Source organism: Haliotis cracherodii, unplaced genomic scaffold, assembly GCF_022045235.1.
Source record: "Haliotis cracherodii isolate W230 unplaced genomic scaffold, xgHalCrac1.p SCAF_10, whole genome shotgun sequence".
NCBI lineage: Eukaryota > Metazoa > Mollusca > Gastropoda > Lepetellida > Haliotidae > Haliotis > Haliotis cracherodii.
Genome location: NW_027266265.1, coordinates 41,429,112 through 41,456,057, shown reverse-complemented (window position 1 = coordinate 41,456,057; position 26,946 = coordinate 41,429,112). Strand labels below are relative to the sequence as shown.

At 40.4% G+C, this 26,946-nt stretch overlaps 1 protein-coding gene across 1 annotated transcript; it reads left to right on the top strand.

The window, feature by feature from the left end:
• Positions 1-14,486: 14,486 nt before the first annotated feature.
• On the top strand, positions 14,487-25,239 carry LOC139450691 (sodium- and chloride-dependent GABA transporter 1-like). Its single transcript, XM_071232497.1, has 14 exons — positions 14,487-14,540; positions 14,736-14,886; positions 16,011-16,142; positions 16,921-17,239; positions 17,773-17,905; positions 18,262-18,396; positions 18,657-18,760; positions 19,135-19,259; positions 19,527-19,639; positions 19,884-20,021; positions 20,911-21,010; positions 21,909-22,009; positions 24,765-24,932; positions 25,117-25,239. Exons 1-14 carry the CDS (start codon positions 14,487-14,489, stop codon positions 25,237-25,239), a joined length of 1,896 nt encoding a protein of 631 aa, XP_071088598.1.
• Positions 25,240-26,946: the final 1,707 nt, after the last annotated feature.

Sequence of the window (26,946 nt, the reverse complement as noted above, 5' to 3'; positions counted from 1 at the left end):
ATTACAAAATTATTTAACATTACGAAATGCCACGCCCGTCCGAAAATGAGAATCTGCGAGCCATTGGTATGCTTGAAGCAGGATCGAGTCAACGTGATGCTGCAAGGCAATTTAACGTCCACAGAAACACCATTTGGTGTTTATGGCAGCGTTGGCAACAGACGAATGCAGTCAGAGACCATCCTCGGAGTGTCAGGCCACGCGTAACCAATAATCGACAAGACAACTGGATTCGAACAACACACCTACGAAATCGATTCCAGCCAGCAACAGTGACTGCACGAAGCATCCCTGGCCTTCGACGAATATCTTCCCAACCCGTACGTCGTCGCCTCAGATGTGCAGGGATTGTCGCCAGAAGACCCACCAGACGTCCCATTTTGACAGTGGTGCAGACGGCGTCAACGCTGGACGGCCATGCAGTGGGGACAAGTTCTATTCACTGACGAGTCTCGATTTCACCTCAGCCACACCGATGGACGGATTCGAGTGTACCGACGTCGAGGTGAACGTTACGCCAATCATTGTGTCATGGAAGAAGATCGGTTCGGGGGCGGCAGCGTTATGGTATGGAGTGGGATTACAGCAAGACAGAGGACCCGTTTGATAGTGGTAGAGGGAAATCTCAATGGACAGCGCTACCGCGACGAGATCATCGGCCCTGTTGTTCAACCGTTTTTGCGTCGTCATGGCCCAGGCATTACCTTTCAACATGACAACGCCCGGCCTCATATTGCTCGATTTGTTCAGGATTCTCTTCACCAAAACAACGTGAATGTCATCCCCTGGTCGGCTCGCTACCCTGATCTCACACCAATCGAGCAAATGTGGGATGAGATGGATCGGCGCCTTCGACGTCAGCCACATGTTCAACAGACACTCCAGGAACTTCGAAACATACTCCAGCAGATATGGACAGATATCCCGAAAACTTTGTGCGACGCCTGGTTCATTCTATGGGACGAAGATGTGTTGCTTGTATCGCAACCAGAGGTTGAACATACACGCTATTGATTTGTAAATTGACATTTTGGCTTGTTCATTTTTTTGAAATCACCCATTTTCTGAAGTCAGTATGGCAAATTAAACCATTTGAAAACTTACAGGAGTCTTTCATCTGATGCAAACCGAAATTGTTTCAGATTTGGTAAAAAACATAACTTTGCAATAAATCTTATTCAGTGTCACAGGAACTTTTGTTGTTCAATATATTTACAATGATGATTCAACCAACTATTAACATCCTACAACTGGAACGTATTCAGCACTGGATTTTTCATTCACAGATTCAAATGAACTCGAATGGTCGGTCAATGATGACCTCTGTGGAAGTGATCACTTTCCCACCATTCTTAAAACTATTAACCCGACTGCTGATCCATCTTCATCTCGATCGAATTTAAAAAATGCAAATTGGTCATTGTATAAAGTATTATGTGATGCACAATTAACCCCTGAACACTTCAAATATATTGAAGATCCAATTAAATTGTTTTGAGGAAAAATATTAATTTTAATTCTGATAATGTGGAAGACTGTAACGCAGTATTTTCATTACATGAGTAGCCCAGTGGTTAAAGCGTTCGCTCGTCACGCCGAAGACCCGGGTTCGATTCCAGACATGGGTACAATGTGTGAAGCCCATTTCTGGTGTCCCCCGCCGGGATATTGCTGATATATTGCTAAAGCGGCGTAAAACCATACTCAGTCAGTCAGACATACTGCCCTTGGGCAAGCTCAAGATACAGCAGCGGATGATGGAAATCTGAGATCAAATATGGACTTTAGGGAATTTTCCTCCTTCGTGGCATGATGCCATTGTGGTCCCTACACCAAAACCTGATCGGGATCATAGAGATCCATCTAATTACCGCCTATATCTTTCACCAGCTGTGTCTGTAAAGCCATTACATGGAGTGGATGGGTAATAACAGATTAGAGTGGTACTGGTGAATTTGGTTTGAGGGGTTTACATAATTTTATACCCCAATTTTTAACAGACAGACAATTTCAAGTAAGATTGGGTGCAACCCTGTCTGGCCATTATAATCAGGATCAGGGTGTTCCACAAGGCAGTAGCTTTTCTGTTACTTCATTTAGTATCAAGATTAACAGTCTTTCAAAAGTTTTAAATGATTCAGTTTATGTATCGTTATTTGTGGACGATTTTAACATTTCTTGTCGTGGTAAAAACATGCACACAATTGAGAGACAACTGCAATTGTATTTAAAAAAATCCACAAATGGTCGCTTGTAAACGGCTTCTAATTTTCTTAAACTAAAACTAATTGTATACACTTCTGCAGAAAACATAGACAGCACAAAGACCAAGAACTATATCTATCTGGCACACCCATCAAAGTAGTTGAGGAGGCCAAGTTCTTGGGGCTGATTTTCGACTGCCACTTGACTTTCTTGCCACATATAAAATATCTCATGGCAAAATGCCTGAAAGCTCTGGACTTGCTGAAAGTCGTATCAAACGCAAAGTGGGGCGGGGATAACACCACCATTCTCCAATTGATCTTTGATCCGCTCAAAATTGGACAATGGTTCCATCATTTATGCAGGCGCCTATAAAAGTAATTTACCAAAACTAGATTCAATTCATCATCAGGGCCTCTGGCTCTGTCTTTCAGGTCTGCAGTGAAACTGAATTGTGCGTTTCGGTCCCAAAGGCGGCAAATGGTGCTGTGGTGGACGTTAACGTGGCGTGCAACAGAAGATTGCGATTCCCCTCTTTGGATACGTCTTATGGCGATGTTCCGATCGGCAGCGCTGAGTCTCGGGATTTTCGAACTTGAAAAATGTTGACAATTGAATGACAAATTGTTGGCTTATGCTTGCCTCTTTATAGACACTACCACGAGTATAGAATGCCATAATTTGCACGTGCAGTTTGCTTGACTGTGTTTGTCTATCACGTTTTTGAACAAGTGTGAAAAACAATGCCGTTTAAGACATTGCGAATCGACAATGGCTGCGTTTTGACGCACCGTTTGGCGAATATCAGGCCGTCATCATTTAGGAGATAAACATACTGTGTTTTCAATGTAGAGGTAGGTTACCTGTAGATTTAACCGCGCTAAATTGAATTTAGAACCGAACGCGCAGCGTGAGGTTTCAAATGTTAAATAACCTACCTGTCCTCAGCACCCCATTGCTGGTCGTAAAAGGCAACCGAATCGGGCAATCCGTTTGTCGTGGGAGTCTGGTGGTTTAGGGCACTGGAGCTGGTCATGCCAAGCCCTGTGTATAATATTGTGTCAAATATGTGATAAACTGCACCAGTGGGTGCCATTGCCTTTAATAATGTTCTGGGTGGCTTTTCCTCTCTGGCACATCACATTGAGGTTGACTTGGTGGTTAAGAAGTCGTCGGATGGGGCAGACGAATGGAGCTGTTTGTTGGCGTAGGGTGGGAGTGGCGTTGTCGTTCTGGACTACAAGTCTGGGAATGTCGTTGCTGTAATTTTTGAAGACATGTCGTAGGTTTTGTAGTTCAGCTTCAGTGTGTTCTGGCGTGAAGCAGATGTTCTTTTACTCGTAAGGCTAGGGTGGCTATTGCTTGACTTGTGGGGGATGATTTGATGAGTGGTGAAGGTACTGGTCAGTGTGGGTGGGTGTTCGAGGTTAGGTCTACTAATGCCTACAGTGACTAATGCCTAACTTCATTCCCCTTTACTATTTCCTTCTATCTCTACCCCTCTTTACTTCCTCCTAGTTTACAGTTTTTGTGGCCAGCCGATTCTTTTTTATTCCCAATTATTAATTTTTATCCTAACCCGTCTGGCCCCGACTGAGAAATAACCGACGGCTGAAGCGGTCGTAAAATCATTAAAACTCTCTCTCTTGGCATGTTAGAGATCTACGAAGAAGGTCCAGTATCATATGTCATGGGCAGTGCTCCAGAGATCCCACAAGCAGTTCAATGACTACATGACCGACACCTGGATTGATGACCATGCTCAGTCTCGGTTGGGATTGTGGAATCATCAGGACAACATTGGCCCCAGAACCAACAATCATCTAGAAGGGTGGCATTGTCATCTTAACAAGGTAGTCCAGAGAGCCCATCCGAACATTTTTGCATTCATTAAAGTGATCCAGAGACTAGAAAAGACGGAAAGAAACAAGCTTGCTCAGTATCTCCATCGCGCCCGTCCACCACCCCGCAAGAGAATCTACCTAGAGAGTAGAAAGGCTACAGGAGCAGCTTCGACTGGGTATCAAGTCTCCTCTCCAATTCCTTGATGCAGCTGGAGGTGTTGTAAAACTGGGCTAACAAAGCAACTAGTTTGTGCAATTCTGTGACTCATGAAATATGATAAATGAAAATGGATGATACATATGGAGGATGTATGAGATGATATATGATGAATGTTAGTCTGATATGTATATAATGTACATGAAATGTGATAAATGAAACTGAATGAAATGTATATATGGATAATGTAAGGTGTGTGATAAAATGGGAGCGTGAATGTGATGTTTTAATCATAATGTACATGAAATATGATAAATGAAATTATGGATGATGTATGATGTATGAAATATCAGAAGAAATGTATGAATACAGAAAAACCACTAAATATCAATTGCTAGTGTTTGTCATTTGTCACTGTAGGCAATAGTACACTAAAATTGGCCAGTTTAACTCTGCAGAGAGGTAGCAGGGTATCACATGTAAAACCACTGAAGCTTATAAATGTTTGTTTTAGACTGTAGGCATTTGTCACTGTAGGCATTAGTGGACTCCTCCGTGTTCGATACACGTCAGTACCTTCAACATTCATCAAAACACCCCCAAGCTTGTATATATTGTGTAGATATGACACCTTCGTGTTAATTGTGGTTATACTAGGCACAAATACAAATTGTTCATGAGTGATGAATTGGTGTCTTCTAATTATAATGCAAAATGAAGGGAAATATTTCAGCAATCCTAACGTCTTCATTCCATCACATTGGATCCAGGACGACGCCAAGCATATATTAGCGTTTTCTCAGAAAAAAAAGATTTTTTTTCTCTTTACGCCGACCCTCGGTGTTTCTACGAAGATTGAAAAACCCCGTCATACGACCCTTGCTCAGAAGCTGTTTGATCAAACTAACAACATTCAAGGTCTCAGTAAACTTTCCCAAACGTTTTATGGTCAACATGTGGAGGTCATTCTGTAACGCATAAGTGACAAGAATGATGTCCTATGCAATTCTCCAATTTGTTAGTACCATATTTTATCGTGTTTTTCAGGTGAACATTTCACTTGCCTTTGCATGTGTTTGTGACAGGTGCTACTGGTGGGTACCCTCACCTTTCGCGAACACTTGGTACATTATCATCACTATACAATAGTTGTTCATAAACACATGCTCATGATATGATCGGAATCATACAGAGATTTCTGTAATGGAAAGGTTTTTGTCGCTTTTATTTTATGTGATGTGCATGGCATTGTAACACAGGGTATAGTTACAGTTAGTGTATTATTGTTTCAGTTCATGCGGTATTGGGGTCACGGGTGGCACGTCCAAGGCGCCGCGATTCGCTGTGCAGAAACCTATGATTGTGGGTTCGAATCCCTCGCCCCGATTATGTTCTAGGTTCGTCAACACCATAACCCTGCTCGTGGGTATTACCGAAGTGGTAAACGTCTGAGACCGGCATCACTTCGGGCTTTCCTCCTACATTAAGCTGACACGCCGTGATATAACTGGAATACTGTTAAAAGCGGCGTTAAACCCAACTCACTCACTCACTCACTCATGCGGTATTACCCACTCATACAGTTGTATGAAGACGAGTAAAGTTATAATGAAATAGTGTCTGGTTAAAGATTGCTACACAAACAGTGGACAAACAGAAGAATTGTATATGTCCAATATGATATCAACATCCATTGTTGTTTACATTTACTAAAGGAACATGATACGGATAGAAAAGTGCATTTCATTTTACCTTTTCAGTGTAATGCAGCTTGGGCATCGTGTCTTCTGTTTAGCCATTGTCAAACAAATAAATATCAGTCAACTTTTAACTGTTGAAATTAAGCTGGAAGGTCGATAGTTTCAATACAACTGTGTTATCCCAGCAACATATAATTAAGGAAAGTATCAGAAATGCACATCCAAGCTTAATTATATCTGAAAATCACTATGTGACAGCTTGTGTGACATTAATGTGGATTCGTCTGCGTACTTCCATGAAAGTCAGGTGACAGACGTTCTACTGGATGTACGCAACATACTTGATACACAAGTATGCTTCTGGGCAGCCAGCCCGCAATTGTTGAGAACTGTTGATGATTCTTACTTTGTTTATACAATCAGCACATCAGATTGATATCACTATCAACGCCAGAAAAGGTAAGCGACGTCTTTCATTATTTTGAGTCTATAAATCTATCGACTTCCTGAGTTTTCCGACACTTCCTATTTCTATCACAGTAAAAGCAACAAAACTATCTCCATAATCACCTTGTACAATTCCGACTGTATAATAGTTTGTTTGTTTGTTGTTTAACGCCGCACTCAGCAATATTCCAGCAATATGACGGCGGTCTGTAAATAATCGAGGTTGGACCAGACAATCCAGTGATTAATATCATGACCATCGATCCACGCAATTGGGATCGATGACATGCATCAACCAAGTCAGCGAGCCTGACCACCAGATCCCGTTAGTCGCCTTTTACGACAAGCATAGTCACCTTTACAGCAAGCATGGGTTGCTGAAGACCTATTCTATCACGGAATCTTCACGGGTTCCGTATAATAGACTATCTATTGCAAATAGTAATGATACCAGTTGGTCGCGAAAAGGTGAGCGAATCTTGCCTCAGCTGTGACACCCTTTCATTCTTTTCTTTTCGATACTGCTTAAAATTATTGACAAAACACAATAAGATTCGACAAAAGTCGGAATATCAAGACATTGACATCAATTACATTTACACATGTTTGGCTTTATAACATCAATATCAAATGTGTGTACGATGGTGCTCGTACATGTGTACAATTAGCAGTGTAACTGTATTAAAAATGTGATAGCCGTGGCAGTGAATGTCGTTAGAGGCGGCTAAAGGATCGGATGATGAGGCTCATTGACTTTGTTGTTGAGGCATGTCTTTGTATACCAATGGTGTGGATCGATGCTCATGATGTTACGGCATTGTCTAGACTCGATTATTTACACTGAGTGAGTGAGTGGGTGAGTGAAGATTTGACGTTATATTTCGTGACGAGATAAAGTTAAACATTGCCAACAAATATATTTAGTTCTCTGTCTCCGAAGCATAGTACAATAACTAGACTATCACAGGTTTACGGTAAAACTGGTTTGAGAACATGTAAAAGAATAAACTATCATTAAACAACACAAAATAAATAAGGGCTACAGATTGCCAGCATCCAAAGTTAGGCTACCAGGCTAGAGATAGTGGGGACTTACGATATTCTGCTGATTCACACCATCCCTTCGGCTGCTGGCGATTATTTGCAATCTTAGCCATCAATTAAAATAACAACTATGCTGTGAATAAAACTAAGGTAGGAATAACATACTTTGAAAGACATTGATTAATTGATTAATGGATGGTTCATTCAAATATAGTTCAGGGTTCTTATGCAGCTTATATCATTTTGCAGAAAAGTATACAATTATTTTTTTATATAGAAAATTTCAACCCATTTTCAAGGGACCATTTATGAATGTTATTGAGACAGATTTGTTACTGCCTCTCTGTTGTGTGCATATTTTACCACAAGATATCTTAAAATCATCCACAAAAAGTGATCCATCTACTGCATCACTTAAAACCTTTGAAAGACATTTATGTTTATACTAAATAAAGTGACAGAAAAAATACTGCCTTGTTTGTTTACAATTGTAATTTTGACATTGAAGAGCAGACACCTCCACTGTCACAGGGCACACCAAGGACCCATTCTGGCACCAAGTCAATGCCGGGACCGTCTTCAGTGGGCAACACAGCACCAGCATTGGTGCCACCAGCTCTCTTCTCAGACGAGAGCCGTTACTGTATCTCATGAGCAGATATCAGAGAGAGTGTCTGGCGACGCCGTGGGAAACGTTATTCGGATACTTGTGTTGTTGAGAGAGACTCGTGGGGTGGTCGTAGCATCATGGTGTAGGGTGGAATTGGTCTTGCACAGAGGGTCGGCCCTGTGGTCTTCCTGAACATCGGTCCAGGGAGAGGCAATGGTGTCACAGCAACTCGGTACATTGATCAAGTCTTGAGACCACACGAAATATCTCATTTGGCACGTCGCCGCAACCACGAGTTTCAGCATGATAACGCCCGTGCCCACACTGCGAGACCAACAAGAGACTTCCTCCAGCAGAATGGCATCAGAACCATGCAGTGGCCTGCCCTCAGTACCGATTTAAATCCCATTGTGCACCTGACATTCATGAAACGGCTGAATGACGTCCGACCAAGGCCGACAACTGCAGCTGAACCGCGTCAGGCGTTCCTCAGAGTGTGGGCTCAAGTGCCTTCATCAACCGACTCATCCATTCCATGTATCGACGTTGCACGGCAGTCATCAATGCACATGGCGGACACACGGGATACTGACTTGTGTTGCCCTTTTCTCAGAGACTAGTGTTGTGTTTCACTTTAAGAACATTTGACTCTTTAATTTCATTGATGATCAGTTTCGCCAAGTTTCATCTTTTTAATATGTCTCAAAGTATGTTTACAAAATAAGGTTTCTCATATATCTATCCATGGTGACGTTTATTTTGCGGTTCAGTATGTAACTTGAGGAAATCTATCACATTTTTCATAAATCATTGCGCTAGATATGTTGGGTTTTACACCAAGAGTCTTTTTACATGCAAATACGTGAACCTTTTCGATATCTTTAATTTTTTTCAATCCCCATATTTCAGCACCGTAAAGTAAAACTGGGTTAATTTTAACATCAAAGATCTTAAAGAATGACTTGTAACTCATAGAACCTGAACTGGCCCGAACTGATGCTTCTCGTATATGTATAGACCAAATTTAGGCTGTTTCTGAAATAAACACCCAAATATTTATAGCGTGTAGTTACATTCAAACATTCACCTTTAGAGGACCAATGTTCATTTTTGGCAAGTTTCCAAACATTTTTGAATACCATAATTTTATATTTGACTCAATTTTACAGTGAGTTTCCATTGGTCACAGTTATGTTCCAAGACATCAATTTGCTTTTGCAAGCCACATGACGTGCTTGAGAACATGATAATATCATCTGCAAATAATAAAAAAGGGTTGAACGATATCTGGATGTAATTGAGTGCCGTTTGTACAATTGTTATGGATTTCCGTTACTAATTCATTTATGAAAAAGGAAAATAAAAACGGACTCAATATACATCCTTGACGGACGCCAAATTTGCCTTTAACATTTAACCCTTGTCTCGTACACACGTTTTAAAATTTTCATATATACTATATATTTTGGAACTAAGTCCACGTGCAGTAAATAATCTCCATAGTTTAGACCTGTGTATAGAATCAAATGCTTTAGAGAAGTCAACAAATAATCCATACCACCCCCCCCCCCCCCCCCCCCATTTTTTTGCTGATATAGCACTGTATCAGAGATTGCAATATAAAGACATTATCCACTGTTGAATATCCTTCCCAAAATCCAGCCTGCGATTCATAAATGTTACCCATGGTATTGGCCCAAGACACAAGTCTCTTGTTGATAATAAAAGTAAATATTTTACTGAAGATACACAAGAGAGTTATCCCTCTGTAGTTATTGACATCATTACAAGCACCTGCTTTATGAAGCGTAATTAAAATACCAATAGACCATGTTTCCGGGAAGTACCCTTCTTCAAACATCACATTAAATAACAATTGTAGATATGAGACAAGATCAGCCGAATGTAAACATAATTCTGAAATGGTGTCATCCATTCCTGGAGATTCGTCGAAATACAATTTGCACGTTCTACATCTCTGGAATTGATTTGGGAACATTTCTCCTCAAACTCTATGGCACTATTCAGTACTTCCAGTACTTTCTCCTCACTCGCCACATTTGATTCAATTTGTGATTCAGGCACTCCATCTAATATTAAATTATTTCTCCTGGCTCTGAATTCTTGGTTTTCTATCTTGGATTCAAATACTGAATCAACGTCTAACCTGAGTATGTCGTACTGACTTCAAATCACTGATATCACTGATATCTCTTCTCATCCTTAATTGAACTTATATCTTCAGATAACCTGTCCTTTGATTCCTTGATTTGATTAGTTGTAGCGTTCTTGGGGTCGCCTAGTTCACTGCCAGAGGGTCCATGGTTTAGTTCCATGTCGCCGGACCTGTGTAACAACATGGGTAGAAACGGGTGAATCCGAGTCATGATTGGAGTGTCCTGTTTTCGACATGTAAACATTGTTTCTCGTCGATAAAATAAGTCACAGATCTCTAAATATATATCTATAAGATATATCGTAAGACACGATTCAGGCTAATGCTTCAACAACTGATAGTGGCTATTATCATCCACTGCTGCAGTATCATAAGCTTGCTCAAGCGCAGTATGTTGTTCGTGTAATGAAAATACAGTAAACTACGGTTATAACGAACTCGAGGGGACCACTAATTTTAGTTGGTAATAACCGTAGTTCGTTATAAGCATACATACAGCATATCTACAACAAATGGTCGGGACTAAAACTAAGTAAGTTCGTTATATCCTTCAGTTCGTTATAAGCGTGTTCGGTATAACGTAGTTTACTGTACCTCATTGAAATCCTCACCGTTATTAGAGTGAACATTTTCTTTTCCTGTTGTTTCTGATATCTCTGAAACTCAGGAACTCAGGAACACAAGTTCACGATGACGAGTGTTTGGCAAGCGTTTCGCCAAGTTTATTTGCAAAGTCAGGTTTAAATTGTTCAGCACATAATATTTTATACAAAGGCCCATTGAGATGAGGAGGGTTCATCATCCGGTTTAACGTAGCTCATTACAGTGGGGAAGTGATCACTTCCACAAGGATCATCATGCACAGACCATTCAAATTCATTGTAAACATCCTCGAGGGACAGATCGAGGGCAGAATACGTTCCAGTTGCAGGATTTAAAGAGGTGTTTGAATCATCATTGCATAAAATATTATCAGAAATAGTATTTTCAATGACTTTCCCCTTATTGTTTGTATTTGTACCTCCCCATAGAGGGTGATGCCCTTTTAAATCGCCCATGATGATGCAGGGATTAGGGAGCTGATCATATAGATTCTGAATTTTTTTGAAGAGCCGGTGAAGGTGGTATATATAAAGAGCACAAAGTAAATGCAATGTGCAATGTAAGGCGGATAACAACGGCTTGAAGGTTAGTATTCGGATGAACAGCACTATGAATGACGTCATGCCTGACTAAAATAGTAGAGCCTCCAGTCGCTTTGTCACCCGGAGGAGAAAATGAATGATGACAATTGTATCAAATGTCAAAGTATTTCTTGGAGACATAATGCAGACGGTTTATAATCTTGGACTGATAAGTGCATCTCATTAAAATTCTTTCTGTGTCCTCTTCAATTCTGTTGGATCGAATTCATCAATCGAGTTACGGTGGCTCAATTTGAGACCTTTCGCGGGAACGTGAAGAAGAAATGCCCCTTCATCTGTCCTGTGCTGATGGTGTAACCTCCAAGTCCAAAGGACCAAACGAGTTAGGTACAGTAAGTTCCGAAGGAGAAGGTGTCCTTGTTTTAATTTGTAGAGAGAGACATGTACACTTGGCCCAAGTTCATTGTGCTTGAGGCCACTGAAGTAAGCAAATTAACATTTTACTCAACCTTTCCCCTGGTAAAGTTGCGGAAGTCTCTGATGTGAACTGAAGTTTGGCGCGCTTCTTGTGGAATGCAAAACTCGTAAACAGGCTGCTACCCTTCTTGAATCCACTAAACTGACAGATATCAGGATCAAAAGTTATGCACATAAATCACTCAAATTCAGCAACGGGATCATCCGGTATCAACTAGATTACCATATAACTCATCCATTTTCACAGCCGAATCAAATGCCATGTTAACTGCTCTAGAATATATAAATAAACAGTCTAAACGCAAGGAATTGATTATATTTTAAGACTCGCTGTCATGTCTTCAGGCTATAAAAACACTTCGTGTCCGCATCCAGTTTACGTGACATAATTAAACTACATAATAAACTTGCTACTGGCCAATACGACATCGTCTTTTGTTGGTTGCCCAGTCACGTTGGGAGCGTTGGTGACACTTTGGCTGATGCTGCAGGTGAAGCAGCTTTCAACAAATCAGTGACACCACTTCTTATCCCATACAGTGATTATAAAACTATCATTAGATATTTCATCAAATACATTCAAAGAAGCAAGACACCCAGGTAGGTATAATTAAATTACATGCAATAAAACCAAACAGAGGTTACACCTACTTTGGATGTCAGTCCAGATTTGAAGAGGTCATTTTAAGACGAAGTCGTATTGGCCATTCCCGATACAGTCATGAATATTTATTGAAAGGTGAGGATCCTCCGTTTTGCATCCCTTGTGATGAAAGAATCACGGTTTAAGCATGTCCTGCTTGATTGTATTGATTTTACCATACTTATTTCAAATCATCATCTCTTAAGGATATTTTAATAGTATTAGTTCTCATTTGATTATAGGATTTTTAATCTGTAACTTATATGGTTAGTGGCTGGATACTCAAAGGGGGTTGAAGTAGCGTAAAATTATTGTCCCCCTGAGAGGATATATAAGCGAAAGTACGTTTATTCAAAGCACAATTTTTTTACGTAGTATATTTGTTTATTTTAACTGATGGCTAAATTGCGTACAATCGCCAGCCACTGAAGGTATGGTGTAAATCCTACTTGGGTCCATACAGGTGGCAAAGGTACTGTAAGTCCCCATGATCCCCTGTATGGTGATCTACGTTCAGTTGCTTGCGATCTATCGCCCTTTTATATTGTATTGTTACAATTAGTGGTATCTTTTTATGTATGCTAGTTTTAAATATTAATCTGTGATATTCTAGCTATTTTACTATCAATCGATGACAGGTTTTTATTTAGTCGAAATATATGTATTAATAATGTATAACTTCTCGTCACGATATGGCTGAAATATTGCCTATGTGACGTAAAACATTAACTCACTCACCACAAATATAACATATATTTCCAGTGTTTGGACATCTCTGTTAAAAGATAGTTAATGTGCGAGTGATCGGCACCATGAAACTAGTAAAACCGAAAGCAGGCTTACTCAGAGTATATAAAATACCTTTGATTGTTAATAGCTTACATATTGTATCCTATTCGTTAAAGTATAGCATTCCTTAAGTGAGAAACTTCATCCACTGGATATTTGCTACTAAATGTGGTCCCCGTAGATATAGTTATCTGTATTCAGAGGTTCAGCATAATTGTCCAAAATTAGGTTTACTGAGAAAACAATATGTGAAATGGTGTTTTTCTCATTGGTAACATCTATGTAAAATGTTGGGGAAAGAAATGGTCATCCCCAATGACACCAATTCTACTCCTCTTCTTGTTACACTGTTAGGGGGAAGAGGTGGGTGAAATGGGGTTTAACGTCGCGTCCAAGATTATTGCACTCATATAGCGACGTGCATGTACGTGTGTGTGTTTGTGTGGCTGCTTGTACTAGTCCGGACTGATGCCGATTTATAGTGCTGGCTCACTGAGATACCATGCCGTAGATTAACATGAATACCCCACTCAGACACAGTATACTGACTCCGAACCGACCAGTCCTTGTTTTAGCCCCTTAATGCCGAGCGCCAGACAGGGTAACAACAAGTACCATCTTTTAACGTCTTTTGGTATGACGCGGTCGGGGATCGAACCCCGGACCTTCCACTCTCCGGGCGGACGCTCTACCACAAGACCACGGAGGCGGTCTATTAGGGGGAAGAAGAAGTGTATCTTAAGCTTAAGGTATACCGTTGATCTGATATCGTTTAATAATTGTCCCATAGCCAATTGCCTTCCACTGATTTACCCACCTGAACTAGAGATAGAAGAGACCAGTGAACCCGTCTCACATGTTTCGTATTTAGATCTATGCACACAGATTCAGAGTGACAAAAAAGTATCCACAACACTGTGAGTGTTCTTTTGGAAACGAACATTGGTTTATTGATTGTGATGTGACATATTCCTCGTAATTATCGCACAAATGAAGCATTGTTTGCGTGAGAATATGAATTCCCTTTTCTCGCTGTTCAGTTTCTACATTCCATGAGGAATGTTGGTCATCGGTCCATGGTCATGCATCCAGGTGTGGTCAGTCGAGCATTTCGTACAGTTAGCTACTTAAATATATACATGGTTAGTTGTGGTATTGTGGATACCATGTACAAGTTCATATCCTGAAATTATTATGTTTATTCGTTCAAATAATAGTGAGTAATTCAGATAAATTCTTCAACAGAGCTATGGCGGATGAGGAGAAAGACACTTGTTTGTCCGAGCTTGGCGCCAAAGGGAAGGTAAGACGATGTTCGTCTCTAATACACTCAGTTGTCTTCATTTTGTATGAAATATACAGGGGGAATACAAATAATTGTATCAATGATTAGTTGAATATCAGTTCTAATCACGCGACTCAATGAAATAAACGTTGCCTTTGTCAACCACCACTAAAACGTCAGTAAAGTAAATCATATGACAAACCCTCTTTTCAGGTACATGATTCACGTAGAATTGAAACATCAGTGAATGTAAGGAAACCACAATGGTCCAACAAGTTTCAAGGTATCATTGCTGTTCTTGGATTCTCAGTTGGACTTGGTAACCTGTGGAGGTTCCCTTACGTCTGTCAAAAGAATGGAGGTGGTATGTATTTAGTTATTTTATCAATTTGTTGTGTCATTTGCCGTTTAAGTTTATATTATCCTCCTCCTTATCATTTATTTTATCATCATCATCATCATCATCATCAGCTAATGTGATTAGAATATTTTGTGGTATGCTTCAACAAGAAATTGGGGTTACCTACCTGAGTTGTTGTTGGGGAGGGCTATCTGGTTCGAGATGTTTCACGAGGTAACAGTTTCTAGAAGGCTGGCTGTTCCTATATACAAGCATGCGAGGGTGTTATAAATGTGGACGCCTTCTACGACTAGATCTAATTGCCAAGTGAGGGCGGGTTGCCTATCGGGAACCACCGACTTATTGCCTGCATCCAACACTGTTTCTTGGACTCAAAAAACGGAGCACGTGTACCATCCAAATCATTCGACTGTGACAAATACTAGACATTCGTGCGTCCACTGACTTGCGTAATAGAGACCACCATGATACGATCGCCCCCAAACCGATTATGGTCACGAATTGTTGCCACTACGCCACAACATAACGATTTCTGACATCAAAAGCCTGATTCGTCTCTGTAAGGCCATTGGCGCACAGCCCGTTGCTGGTGTTGCCTAGCACACCCCAATCTTTGGCGCCTATGGTTATCTCGGGTACTCCTTTCTTAGGACGCCTTGCTTTTGGGCTGGCTGCACAGAGCCAGTTTTAACGTTAGATGTTGAAATTCGCCTTCCTGTTATTTTGTACGAAAGTCTCTATTAATAACAGTCGCAGATTTGCCTCGTTTGCATAGTGCAATTAATGAAATGAGAGCACCTTGTCTTGGTGTCGTTTTTAGACCTGCCACGCTCACGCTCAACTCCAACCGTGTAATATTATTTGTTCCACAGTCGAGAAATTACACTCTTTGATTTGCTGATATACTTGGGATATTGACGTACGGTATTGTACATGTACATCTCAACGGTAGCTACATTCAGATCATTAGTTCCCTTATTTGTTGTCAGTGGTATATCTATTTTAATGTCTATTTATTTCACAACCAAGACCTGGGGAGGTGGGAGCAGTTATTGAATTTAATACAGGCTTCACACTACGATTACTGATATACTTAACCTTTTCGCTAACCATCTGTGTCTTCACAGGGGCGTTTCTGATACCTTACTTCATCTCTACAACTGTGTTAGCAATCCCTCTCTTCATTCTGGAAGTTGCTCTCGGTCAGTTTTCTGCTAAGGGTCCAATTAAGGTTTGGGCGATGTGTCCAATCCTCAAAGGTAAGGACATAAATGTCTATCTATACATAATTCGTTGACTAAAGTGTGGATGGCACACTTATGCTTTTGAAAATTTTAAACCAGTATATAGTTTATTCTGAATATCCTCTAACACTACCAACATATGCTACGACATACGAGTAATTACTGATTATCTGTGAGCATGAAGTCTGTGAGTCCCAATTACTTGATGTTATGCCTACCCATGGTACCAGTGAACATACAATCGAGACATATTACTTTTAGTATGTGTAGGTATAGAAGAAATTTAGTTTTTCAAATATATTCAAGTGTACAGTAGTGTAATTACTTTATTAGCGATAGTGGGGGCACGGGTGGCCCAGTCGTCTAAGGCGCCGCGATTCGCTTTGCAAAGTTGCGTCCCTTGGGCACGCCAGAAACCTATGATTGTGGGTGTGCGAATCCCGGTTCGCCCCGATTATGTTTCTAGGTTTGTCAGCATCATACCCGTGCTCATTGGTTTCACCGAAGTGGTAGACGTCTGACACATGCATCACTTCGGGCTTTCCTCCAACATTAAGCTGACACACCGCGATATAACTTGAATATTGTTGAAAGCGGCATTAAACCCAACTCACTCACTCACTCACTATTAGCGATAGTTACGGTAATAATTATATTAATCTTCGTTGTTGTGGGTACATCTATATCGGGCACACATTATTGTGGTATTCCATCTCAATGACAAACGTCGGGTTGCGAACAATCATGTGAGTATATGGATATATACATTATATGATTATTTGAACATTTCTAGGTGTTGGATTTTGCATACTGTCTATCAGTTGCATCATCGTCCCGTACTACAGCATGGTGTTTGCCTGGGCCCTCTACTACCTGTACAGCTCCTTCTCAACCGTCCTGCCCTGGACCACGTGTGACAACTCATGGAACACACCGCCTTGTATTGCTGTAGGAGAAAAAAGAATAAACACTTCTATATTAACTAACACCACACCCATAGAGGCTATCAACATTTCACATTATCCAAATGAAAACACCGGATATGAACACATTAACCGAACACAAGAAACTACCAATATTTTGGGGCATACATCAACAGAGGAGTTTTGGCAGTGAGTGTTATTTTGAAATTACATTCGTTTACATAACAATAAATAATTACAACAAAGCTAAGGTTACGATCAAGTTTTACAGGGGATTATCCAAACATAAAACTACTCTTTGTGTACTGTACCCTTTTGTATAAGCATAGTCAGCATGCATCATTGAGATGGCAATAAATATTTGCATAAAGCATCCAACCTTTTAGGTTAGACACGTTGTCCAAAGCATTATCTTATAAAGGTACCGTTGTACAAAGCAACCTTAGCGCTACGACTGTCGCAAGTCTATGTGAAGGTATGGGAGTTACGATCACCTTAGCGCTAAGATCCCTTTGTACAACGGCACCCAGAACAATAATAAGTATTGTAATCTTTATTCTGTTGTGAAATATTTGTATTGACAAACCACGAATCATTATCTGGTATAACCCGTATGATAATGGTGAAGAGAGGCTTTAAGCTGACCTGTAGATACAGTTCTCATATCATCTCGGATCATTCGCATCCTCCTCTATGCTCTATTAAGCACCATACATCCTCAGGTACAAAGTTTTAGGTGTTTCGTCCGGGATAGACGACCTGGGCTTTTTGCAACCACATCTCGTCATCTGCTGGTTCATCACGTGTGTTGCCGTCTTTCTTTGCATCATGAAAGGAATCAAATCCTTGGGAAAGGTAACATTCATTTGGTGTAATGGCATTTTAACCCCCCTCTTTTTGAGACATTTAATCATGTCTCTGTCTTCCATGACATCCATAATCCATACAGTCCAATCCTCGTAGGTCCGATTCTTGGAAAAAATGCAATCAGAATATTATGTGGTTGCAATGTTGAACCTTGATGATTATGTCCCAGGACGTCGTGAAGTGTTTGTTATGGTACGAACCAATGGAACTGTAACAATCTTGGTCGCATATAGTGGCCGTGGTGACTGCGGCGTAAAATATCAATCCCCGTTACAATCATCTATAAAAAAGTATTGTCTTTGCCAAGGGTACTGTGCTGAGGTTGTGTCTGTATCTGTGAACAGGTTGTGTATGTGACAGCGTTGATGCCATACGCCCTACTGTTGGTGCTGTTGGTGAGGTCGTGCATGATGCCTGGTGCCGTGGATGGGATTCTCTTCTACCTGACCCCGGATTTCAGCCATTTACAGCACCCTCAGGTGTGTAGTCGCACCTAAACGATCATGGTTAATTATATGGTTAATTCTAGATTCTTATCTTGTGAAGATTTCAAATGTAGCTGGCATCTTTATTAAATTTTGAAAATTGTCTCATACCCGTATTCAAATAAGTATTCCTTATGTGGTCATATGTTTTGATACATGCTGGTTGATGGTGTCCATACTTAGAGACTGTATATAACCACCTTGTACCCCATGCATGTACACCATTTTGAATACATGTATCTCTGTTTGTGTAGGTGTGGTTAGATGCTCTTGTTCAAGTATTCTTCTCTGTTGGTACGGCGTGGGGTACCCTTATTGTCATGGCAAGCCACAATTCTTTCCATTCCAATCTGATACGGTATGTGTATGCTTGTAGTCAACGGAATGGCATCAGAATCTCAGCTCATGTGAATTGCTTTTCCGATTTCATTTGACTCCATTAGACTCCAGTGCCTGTTAAACTAACAGACATCAAAATAAATAATTAAAGAAATATGTTTATGCAGGTAAAAACGTGTAACTTAAATAGCCGATACTCTTACGATTAGATACATCAAACCAAAGACTAATAATTTCGAGAGTACTTTCTCACCTTCAATAATGTACCTAATGTAATAAATCTAACCTCCTGTACTGCTTGTTAACTCCACGTGATATGAATGTATCAGTAGCATTAAGTGACACGTGTATGTCCAAAAAATCAATAAATACCGTGGACAATTATATATACAGGGACTCCATCATCGTAACGGTGATTGGCGAGTTGACGAGTGTATTTGCTGGCTTCGTGGTTTTCGCAACAGTGGGCTTCCTGGCTCACGATTTACAGAAACCTGTAGCTGACGTCATAACTTCAGGCGAGTGAACAATTAAAAACATTTTTCCCATTAGATGTTGCCTACCCTATCCGAATATTCAGAATCGAATGATTTCACACAAAGATAATTTGAGTTCTTAAGCAATTGTAATGTGGAATTGAATACGTAATCAAGACTGATCCAGATCATGAAACTCGACTTAGTATAGGAGTTTAAATGTTGTGGAAATGGGCATATTGAAACATACAAGGACTGCACTCAATACACTAGTTTCGTTTTAAGATTTTCACATCTGGATGGTTGCAGGTCCTGGCATAGGTTTCATCGTCTACCCAGAAGCAGTTGCGCTACTTCCGCTTCCTCAGCTGTGGTCTATCTTCTTCTTCATAACGATGCTGATGATGGTTGTCGACTCCATGGTAACAAAAACAACGTCTTTGAATGCAACTATCCTATTTCGTTATCAATATTAAAAAAAACCAGTCGACCCTTTCAGCAAATGCTTGCATTGGGTTCAGGTCGAATTTATGTTTTTTTACGTCGACATCTAATTGCTTTCAGAAAAATGAGAACTCTCCTTTAAGGGCCTAACCATTTAATATTCTATTTTGTTTGAAGAGACATATTATTTAAGTATTTTCCTTTTGCATTTTATGTGGACAGTTTGGATATGTGGAGACAGCTCTTGGTTGCATGGATGATCTCCTGCCACGGCGGTTTCACACACGGCATCTCCAGTCAATCATGGCTGCTGTGTTTATGGGAGCTGTGTTCATTGCTGGCCTTGTTTTCACCACGCATGTAAGTTTTGTTGATTGTTATAAAACTTAGCCAAAAGATCCTTTACTTATTGATTCCATTTGTCCTGTGGTTCGTTCACCATGTGGTACATACCAAGTCTTATTAATAAATTAAATACAAGAAACATTTGTGAGCTAAATGTTTTTGAGGCATCAGCACCTTCCAAGCTAAAAGGAATATTCGTAACATTAACCATATTTGGAATACGTTTGAGTACGTGTCCAATTTTGCTAAAGTTATTTGAATGTGTGAAGGTGATTAAATATTACATACACAATCTGCATTTTCCCTGTTTATGTAAACGTTTATTATTTAGAAACGATATTCATAAAGATTTGAGACAACATACATATTATCATTTATCAGGATATACTTTGTAAGTACATTTCCACTAATTTGTATATTTTTTTCATCTACATTTTGAAAGTAATTTAATAACCAGTTTTATATCTTCATTAAACTTGTCATGGTGATACGAATATCTGAGTTAAAATTAACGCATGTGGCTAAACAGATGGCAAGAAATGTTTGTAGCCATGAGATTTATCTATGTATTGAGTGGTAGTTTTATGACGTAGTCAGTATTAGTCGAGCTATATATCACGGCGGCCTGTCATAATCGAGTTGGATTCAGACAAACCAGTGGTCAATCATGTGAGCCAAGTCCCACGCCATTGGGGTCATCTCTCAGACAATCAGCCACACCACTGAGCTGACCATAGTGAGATCCAATTTGACCGTGCAGATTTCTGTGTTTTAAAAAAATATCTTTGTGCTATCACAATAAATCAAACTCATAATGAGAAGAATCTTACTTCGAAATAGACAAAGAATTTCTCTTGCGATGGAAAATGTTGATGGATATTTGGATGAGATGACTACATTCCAGGGTGGAGTCTACGTGTTCCAGTTGGTCGACTGGTACATGGGTGCAGTAGCCTGTTTCGTCATTGCCATTCTGGAATGTGTGGGTGTCGGTTGGTTCTACGGTAAATAAAAACGACAAAACGTTTTCAATATTCATGAGAAATCTCGACTGTACGATTCCGACTGTATCATGAGCATGTCTATGAATCACTATCAAATAGTGATGACACCAGGTGTTTGCGGAAAGGTGATTGTATCCTGCCCAGCCCTGCCGCACCCGTCACAGACACAAAAATAGTCATGCAAGGACAATTCAATTGTTCACCTGAAAAAAACATGGGAACATATGGAAAAATGAAAAGGGATTTGCATCTAACATTATGTTTGTCCCTGATGCGTCACATTTGGAAATAACCTCCACATGTCTACCATGGAACTGTTCAAATGAGTGAGTGAGTGAGTATGGTTTTACGCCGCTTTTAGCAATATTCCAGCAATATCACGGCGGGGGACACCAGAAATGGGCTTCACTCTTTGCACACATCTCGGGAATCGAACCCGGGTCTTTGGCGTGATGGGCGAACGCTTTAACCACTAGGCTACCCGACCGCCCCGGAACTGTTCAAAAGCTCTACTGAGGCCTTCAATGGTGTAACCTTGATCAAACAACTTTTGAGCAAGAGATGTATGACGCTCTTTTAATCTTGGTAGAAAGAGCATGCTCGATTGCAAAAAAAGGTTTGTGATATGTACAGTATTGGAAATACTTTTGATTTAAACTCTTTGTATGTATATATGAACCGTGACACTACTTCTGTAAAGTAAATGTCAATATTTCTGTTAACAGGTATATGACTGCGGACGGGATGCATATGATTTCTAGTGCTATTCTGTACATGTAATTTCTATTATTTTTATATGGCTTCTTATACCATTTCCGTATAAAGGTTTGCTTATACTATTTCTGTATAAGCACCTGACTCCATTTACCTTGATTCTTTTTATGTTTGCATTTGTCAGGCGCTGGGCGTTTCTCTGCTGATGTTGAGAAAATGGTTGGAAAACGCCTCCCTGTAATCTACAAATTAGTGTGCTTCATCCTCCTCCCAATCCTCTTGTTTGTAAGTATTCTGAGGTGAGGTGAGGTGAGGTGAGGTGAGGTGAATGAATTTTAACGTCGCTTTCAAAACGTGCATGAACGTCCTCTTATTTGTAAGTATTCTGATGTGATGTGATTTGAGGCGGGGTGAATGAGTTTTAACGTCGCCTTCAAAACGTGCATGCACATAAGCGTGTGTCCGCTTGTAATTATGCCAGTTTTATTGATCTAGGTATGGCACAGCGTAACAAGGATAACACTCAGACACATTATACATTGTTATACCGTGCCAACTAGTCCTTTCCTAATAGCAAGTACCATGTTTCAATTCCTGTTAGTATGATGCGGCCAGGGGGTCGAAGCACCGACGTTCCGTCGTAGATAGTAACATGTGAGGCCATGTCGTTGGCTGATATGTAATCATCTGCATGTCTCATTTCTCATGTCAACCTTACTGAACGCAGTCAGAGATCTCATTACGAAACAGGGCTCAAATCTCCAGAAACATACTTTATGGGAAATCAAAGCATAAATATCGATATAAATGCCTGTCATATGTCATAGTTGTGTCAAAGGGCATTGTTACTTTTGTAAAATTGCAGCTTATTCATATTGTGGTATGGAGAGTTCATATTTGTAACACCACCCAGGTTTTTAGATAGAAATGCGATTAGAAACCGTTGTTAGTAGATAGATATGTGATTGGAGACTGTTGTTAGTCAAGAATCACGCCCTGTATATTAGGAGTCAAAACAACATCTTTACACACTGGCTGGAGTGCTTATGGTTGATTGTGTTATGACACTTTATATATTTTATCTCTCCGTCGGCGTCTGGCCTCTTTTGGAGATCTGGATCACAAGAGATCACATTCTGAACCATGGCTAGTACCCAGGTATATTCGGTATAATTCGTCAGAAAACAACCTGTTTTCGAACAGTCAAGATTTATTGCCTACTGAATGCAATTTTGTAACTAGACATGTTCTCGCATCTTTTTGGCGAATGTTAAGGTCACAGCTTGCATCCACAATTCTTGAGTCTTTGGATTCATGATTAAGTATAGATTAGAATTACCCTCTCAGGAAAACGAAATTATTAATATTACGTCATAAACACTTTCTGTCGGCGTCAAGTTCGAAAGCCAAAGCCAAAGTCACATTGAAAAACTTCTTAACGTTATTATTCTGGCAAAGCATAATACATATATCCATAATACAAATGCTATGGAGCTTGTACATTTGTTACACCAGATATGGATGCAACTTGAAATTGTCTAGCAGCTCATGTTCATGGCAATGAAATAAGACATGCATATAACAGCTTGATTCAGGTTGCCAGAGGACATGCGACTTTCTTTTTGAAAGTTGCCCTGCAATTTGTGCATACTATCGTGAGCAAAATACCGTGAGCAGCCTTCTACCAACTTTAAAATCATTATGCATGCTGTCGAAGAATATACCAAAATTAGGCCAAAAGAGGAGAGGAACCTGTTGAATGTCTTTCAGAGTGGGTTTCAGTGCGTGATGTTGTCATTGATAAGGAAACGGAATTGGAATAAACCCATGCTGTCCAAGCCAGCAGTCATCTAAAGTCTGGCTGCACAGTTACGTATCTATATTCAGAGGTTTGGGACAATTTGTCTGCGAAAACAAATATGTGAATAGCTTGATTATCTTATTAATAACATCTACATAAAATTTGAAGTTTAGACATTTAGGCAAGAAGAAGCTCGCCTGTTAGCACGAATTGCGCTCTCCTTCTTGCGGATCTGTTTCTTTATGAATCATCATTTCCGCTCGGATTGGCAAAGACAAAACAAAGTAATTTGGCCTAGAAGTTTAACTTAAGTTTCAGCTATATCGATGATCTAATATCGTTCAATAACAATCAAATAGGCAATTTCCTTCATCTGCTGTACCGACCGGAACTAGAAATAAAGGAGACCAGTGAGACCGCCTCATCTGTTTCATATTTAGATCTATGCATAAAGATTCAGAGGGCAAAACACTCTCGACAAAACTGTATGAGGAGAGGGATGACTTCAACTTTCCAATAGTTAGCCTACCCTCATGTCAAGCAATATTCCTGTAGCTCCAGCCTTTGGTGTCCACATTTCACAACTTTTGAGATACAATCGAGCATGCTCTTTCCAGTGCAGTGACAAAGATGATGTCCGATCTTTGTCCCTTGTTCCAGTTGTACCATATGTTCCCGTGTTTTGTTAGGTGAACAATTAACTTTCCTTTGCATGTCTTTGTGACGGGTGCCGACCATAGGGCAGGATACGCTCACCAATTCGCCAACACCTCAAATAGTGATGATACCAAACATCGTAATATCGAATCTGCTTTTTGCAGAGATTTCTATTGGATATGGAAATAGTTTTGTCGCTTTATTTATATCATTAAAGAAGCTAAAATAGGACACTTTCTTTTCTTAAAGATGTAGACCACAGCAGTGAGTAAGTGAGTGAGTGTGTGAATGGGTGAGTGGTACAGTACTTTGATAAGTATATATATGTTAGTTATATGATGGTGTGTGGATGGTGGGAGGAAAGCACTAAGTGATGTTACGATGAGACCATAATCACTTTTATAACACCGTGGACCGCGGGTATGGTGCCGACAAACAAATATATTCAACCTTAATCAAGGCGAATCTGACATTTGAACCCACGATATACGAATCCTGGCACACCCAAGTGATGCCACACTGAAAGGCGAATGTATTGTGTAGGACGTACATGTAGGTGGTAACTAGCACATATCTTTTCAGGTTGCTTTGGTTTTTACTCTGGCTTTTTACAAGCCGCCAACATATGGCGAGTACCACTACCCTGGGTCTGCCGTCATCTTCGGCTGGTTTATTGCCCTCGTGTCCGTTGTTCCTATCCCAGTTACCATGGTGATACAAATACTGAAGATGGAAGGGTCCTTGTCTCAGGTTGGTATGCCATATCAGTATGTCCTACATTTGTAAATTAATGGAGGTTTAACGCTCTGGCTTATTTTTCTCAGATGATAGAGTACAAACTGAACCCATTTGTCTTCGCATGTGAAGTTGTAGGTGCATGTCCCTTATGTTATCTGTTCTGTTACCTTTGGTTGTACAACCTCTCATGTTTCAGCGTGTGAGAGCAGCCATGACGCCCACGTCTACATGGCAAAAACACAGAAAGCGACATGGAGTGGAGGACAAACTAGAAAACAGATCTTTGAAGGACAACTTCCTGTTTATGATCGGACGATAATTACACTTGCACATGATGATGGATCAGTATCGGATGTAATCTTTACGTAATCCGGAAAATCAACGGGCAGACCACTTCAAACTTCACTCATTTCTCAAATGAAGCATTATGCAGTAAAACTATATGCAGCTTACAAAAGCACATGCAACAATACACTTGCATGGGTGTCAGTAGGGTTGTGAAGCGATAGCTATGGTACACCCGCTAAAGAGCTGGACACTTCCGGTACGAACATGTTTTGCGAACTTTGTCAATATATTTTGTTTGCATTTCCTTTACTGGGAACTGCAAGCTGTATCAGAAGGAGAGCACAATTGCTGTCACGTTTATATACAACTGTCTGTCTTGCTCTTTCACTTTACTATAAGGATACCATTGCACGTGAGACCAGTGAGAACGATTCATCTGTTTCATATTTAGTTCTGTGCATAAAGATTCAGAGTGACGAATCAAGAGGGGTGGCATCTACTTTCCAATAGTCAGCGTTCCCTTCATGTCGAGCAATATTCCTGCAGCTCCAGCCCTTGGTGAAAAAAATGACACGGCGGAAAACAAAATGGGGCAAGGGTTTTCACAACTATATGTGAGGGGGGGGGGGGGGGGGGTGCATGAAAAACTGACACATTTCTATTTCTATATTATTTTTCAAGTATGTCAGCATAACCTCTGTTGATGTAATCTTCTGATGTATCTGAAAGGAATAAAAACACAAATCCGTTCATTTATTAATTCATACTCTACATTTGTAATATTTCCCAAATAACGTTGGTACCTGTTTTTGTCTGGGCGCGAGTTGGGTGCGTAACGTCATTTCGGGAAAAATGTGGTGTTGTTGAAGGAAATCTGAAGATGGGTTGGTTGGTTAGTTTGTTGTTTAATGCCGCACTCTGCAATATTCCAGCTATATGACGGCGGTCTGTAAATAATCGAGTCTGGACCAGCCAATCCAGTGATTAATATCATGAGCATCGATCCACGCAATTGGGATCGATGCCATGCATCAACCAAGTCAGCGAGCCTGACCACCCGATCCTGTTAGTCGCCTTTTACGACAAGCATAGTCGACTTTTACGGGAAGCATGGGTTGCTGAAGACCTACTCCACCCCGGATCTTCACGGGTCCCTGAAGATGGAAGCCTAAAGCCCACAAGCACGGGTTGGTACTCCCAAACTAAGAATCATGATCAGGCATCTAATCAAAGTATCCTTTGCCGATTGAGGGACACAACTCTGCAAATCGAATCTCCACCTTTTTTAAGGGAGATTTGATTGATTGATTGATTGATTGAGCATGGTTTAACACGTCTTTTAGCAATAATCCAGCAATATCACGGCGGGGACACCAGAGATGGGCTTCACTTTTTACCTACTTGGGATATCGAACCCGGGTCTTCGGCATGTCGAGCAAACGCTTTAACAACAAGGCTACCCCACCGCCACTGATGTGTTTGAGAAGCATATTAGTTATTTCATTGCATGTCAGCTTGTGTGAAGGAATTCCAGTGTACTGCACTTTTCCACATTGGTGAAAGCGGAGTACTTGTACATGTGCGATTTCGACAAGATCATGAACATGTGTTGATGAATCGTTATGAAATGGCGATGACACCAGGCGACCACGAAAAAGGTTTAACTTAGCATATCCTACTTACTTAATTAAACTGGGTAACATTGCCTGAGTGAAAACATTAGTAAGTAGCAAGCACT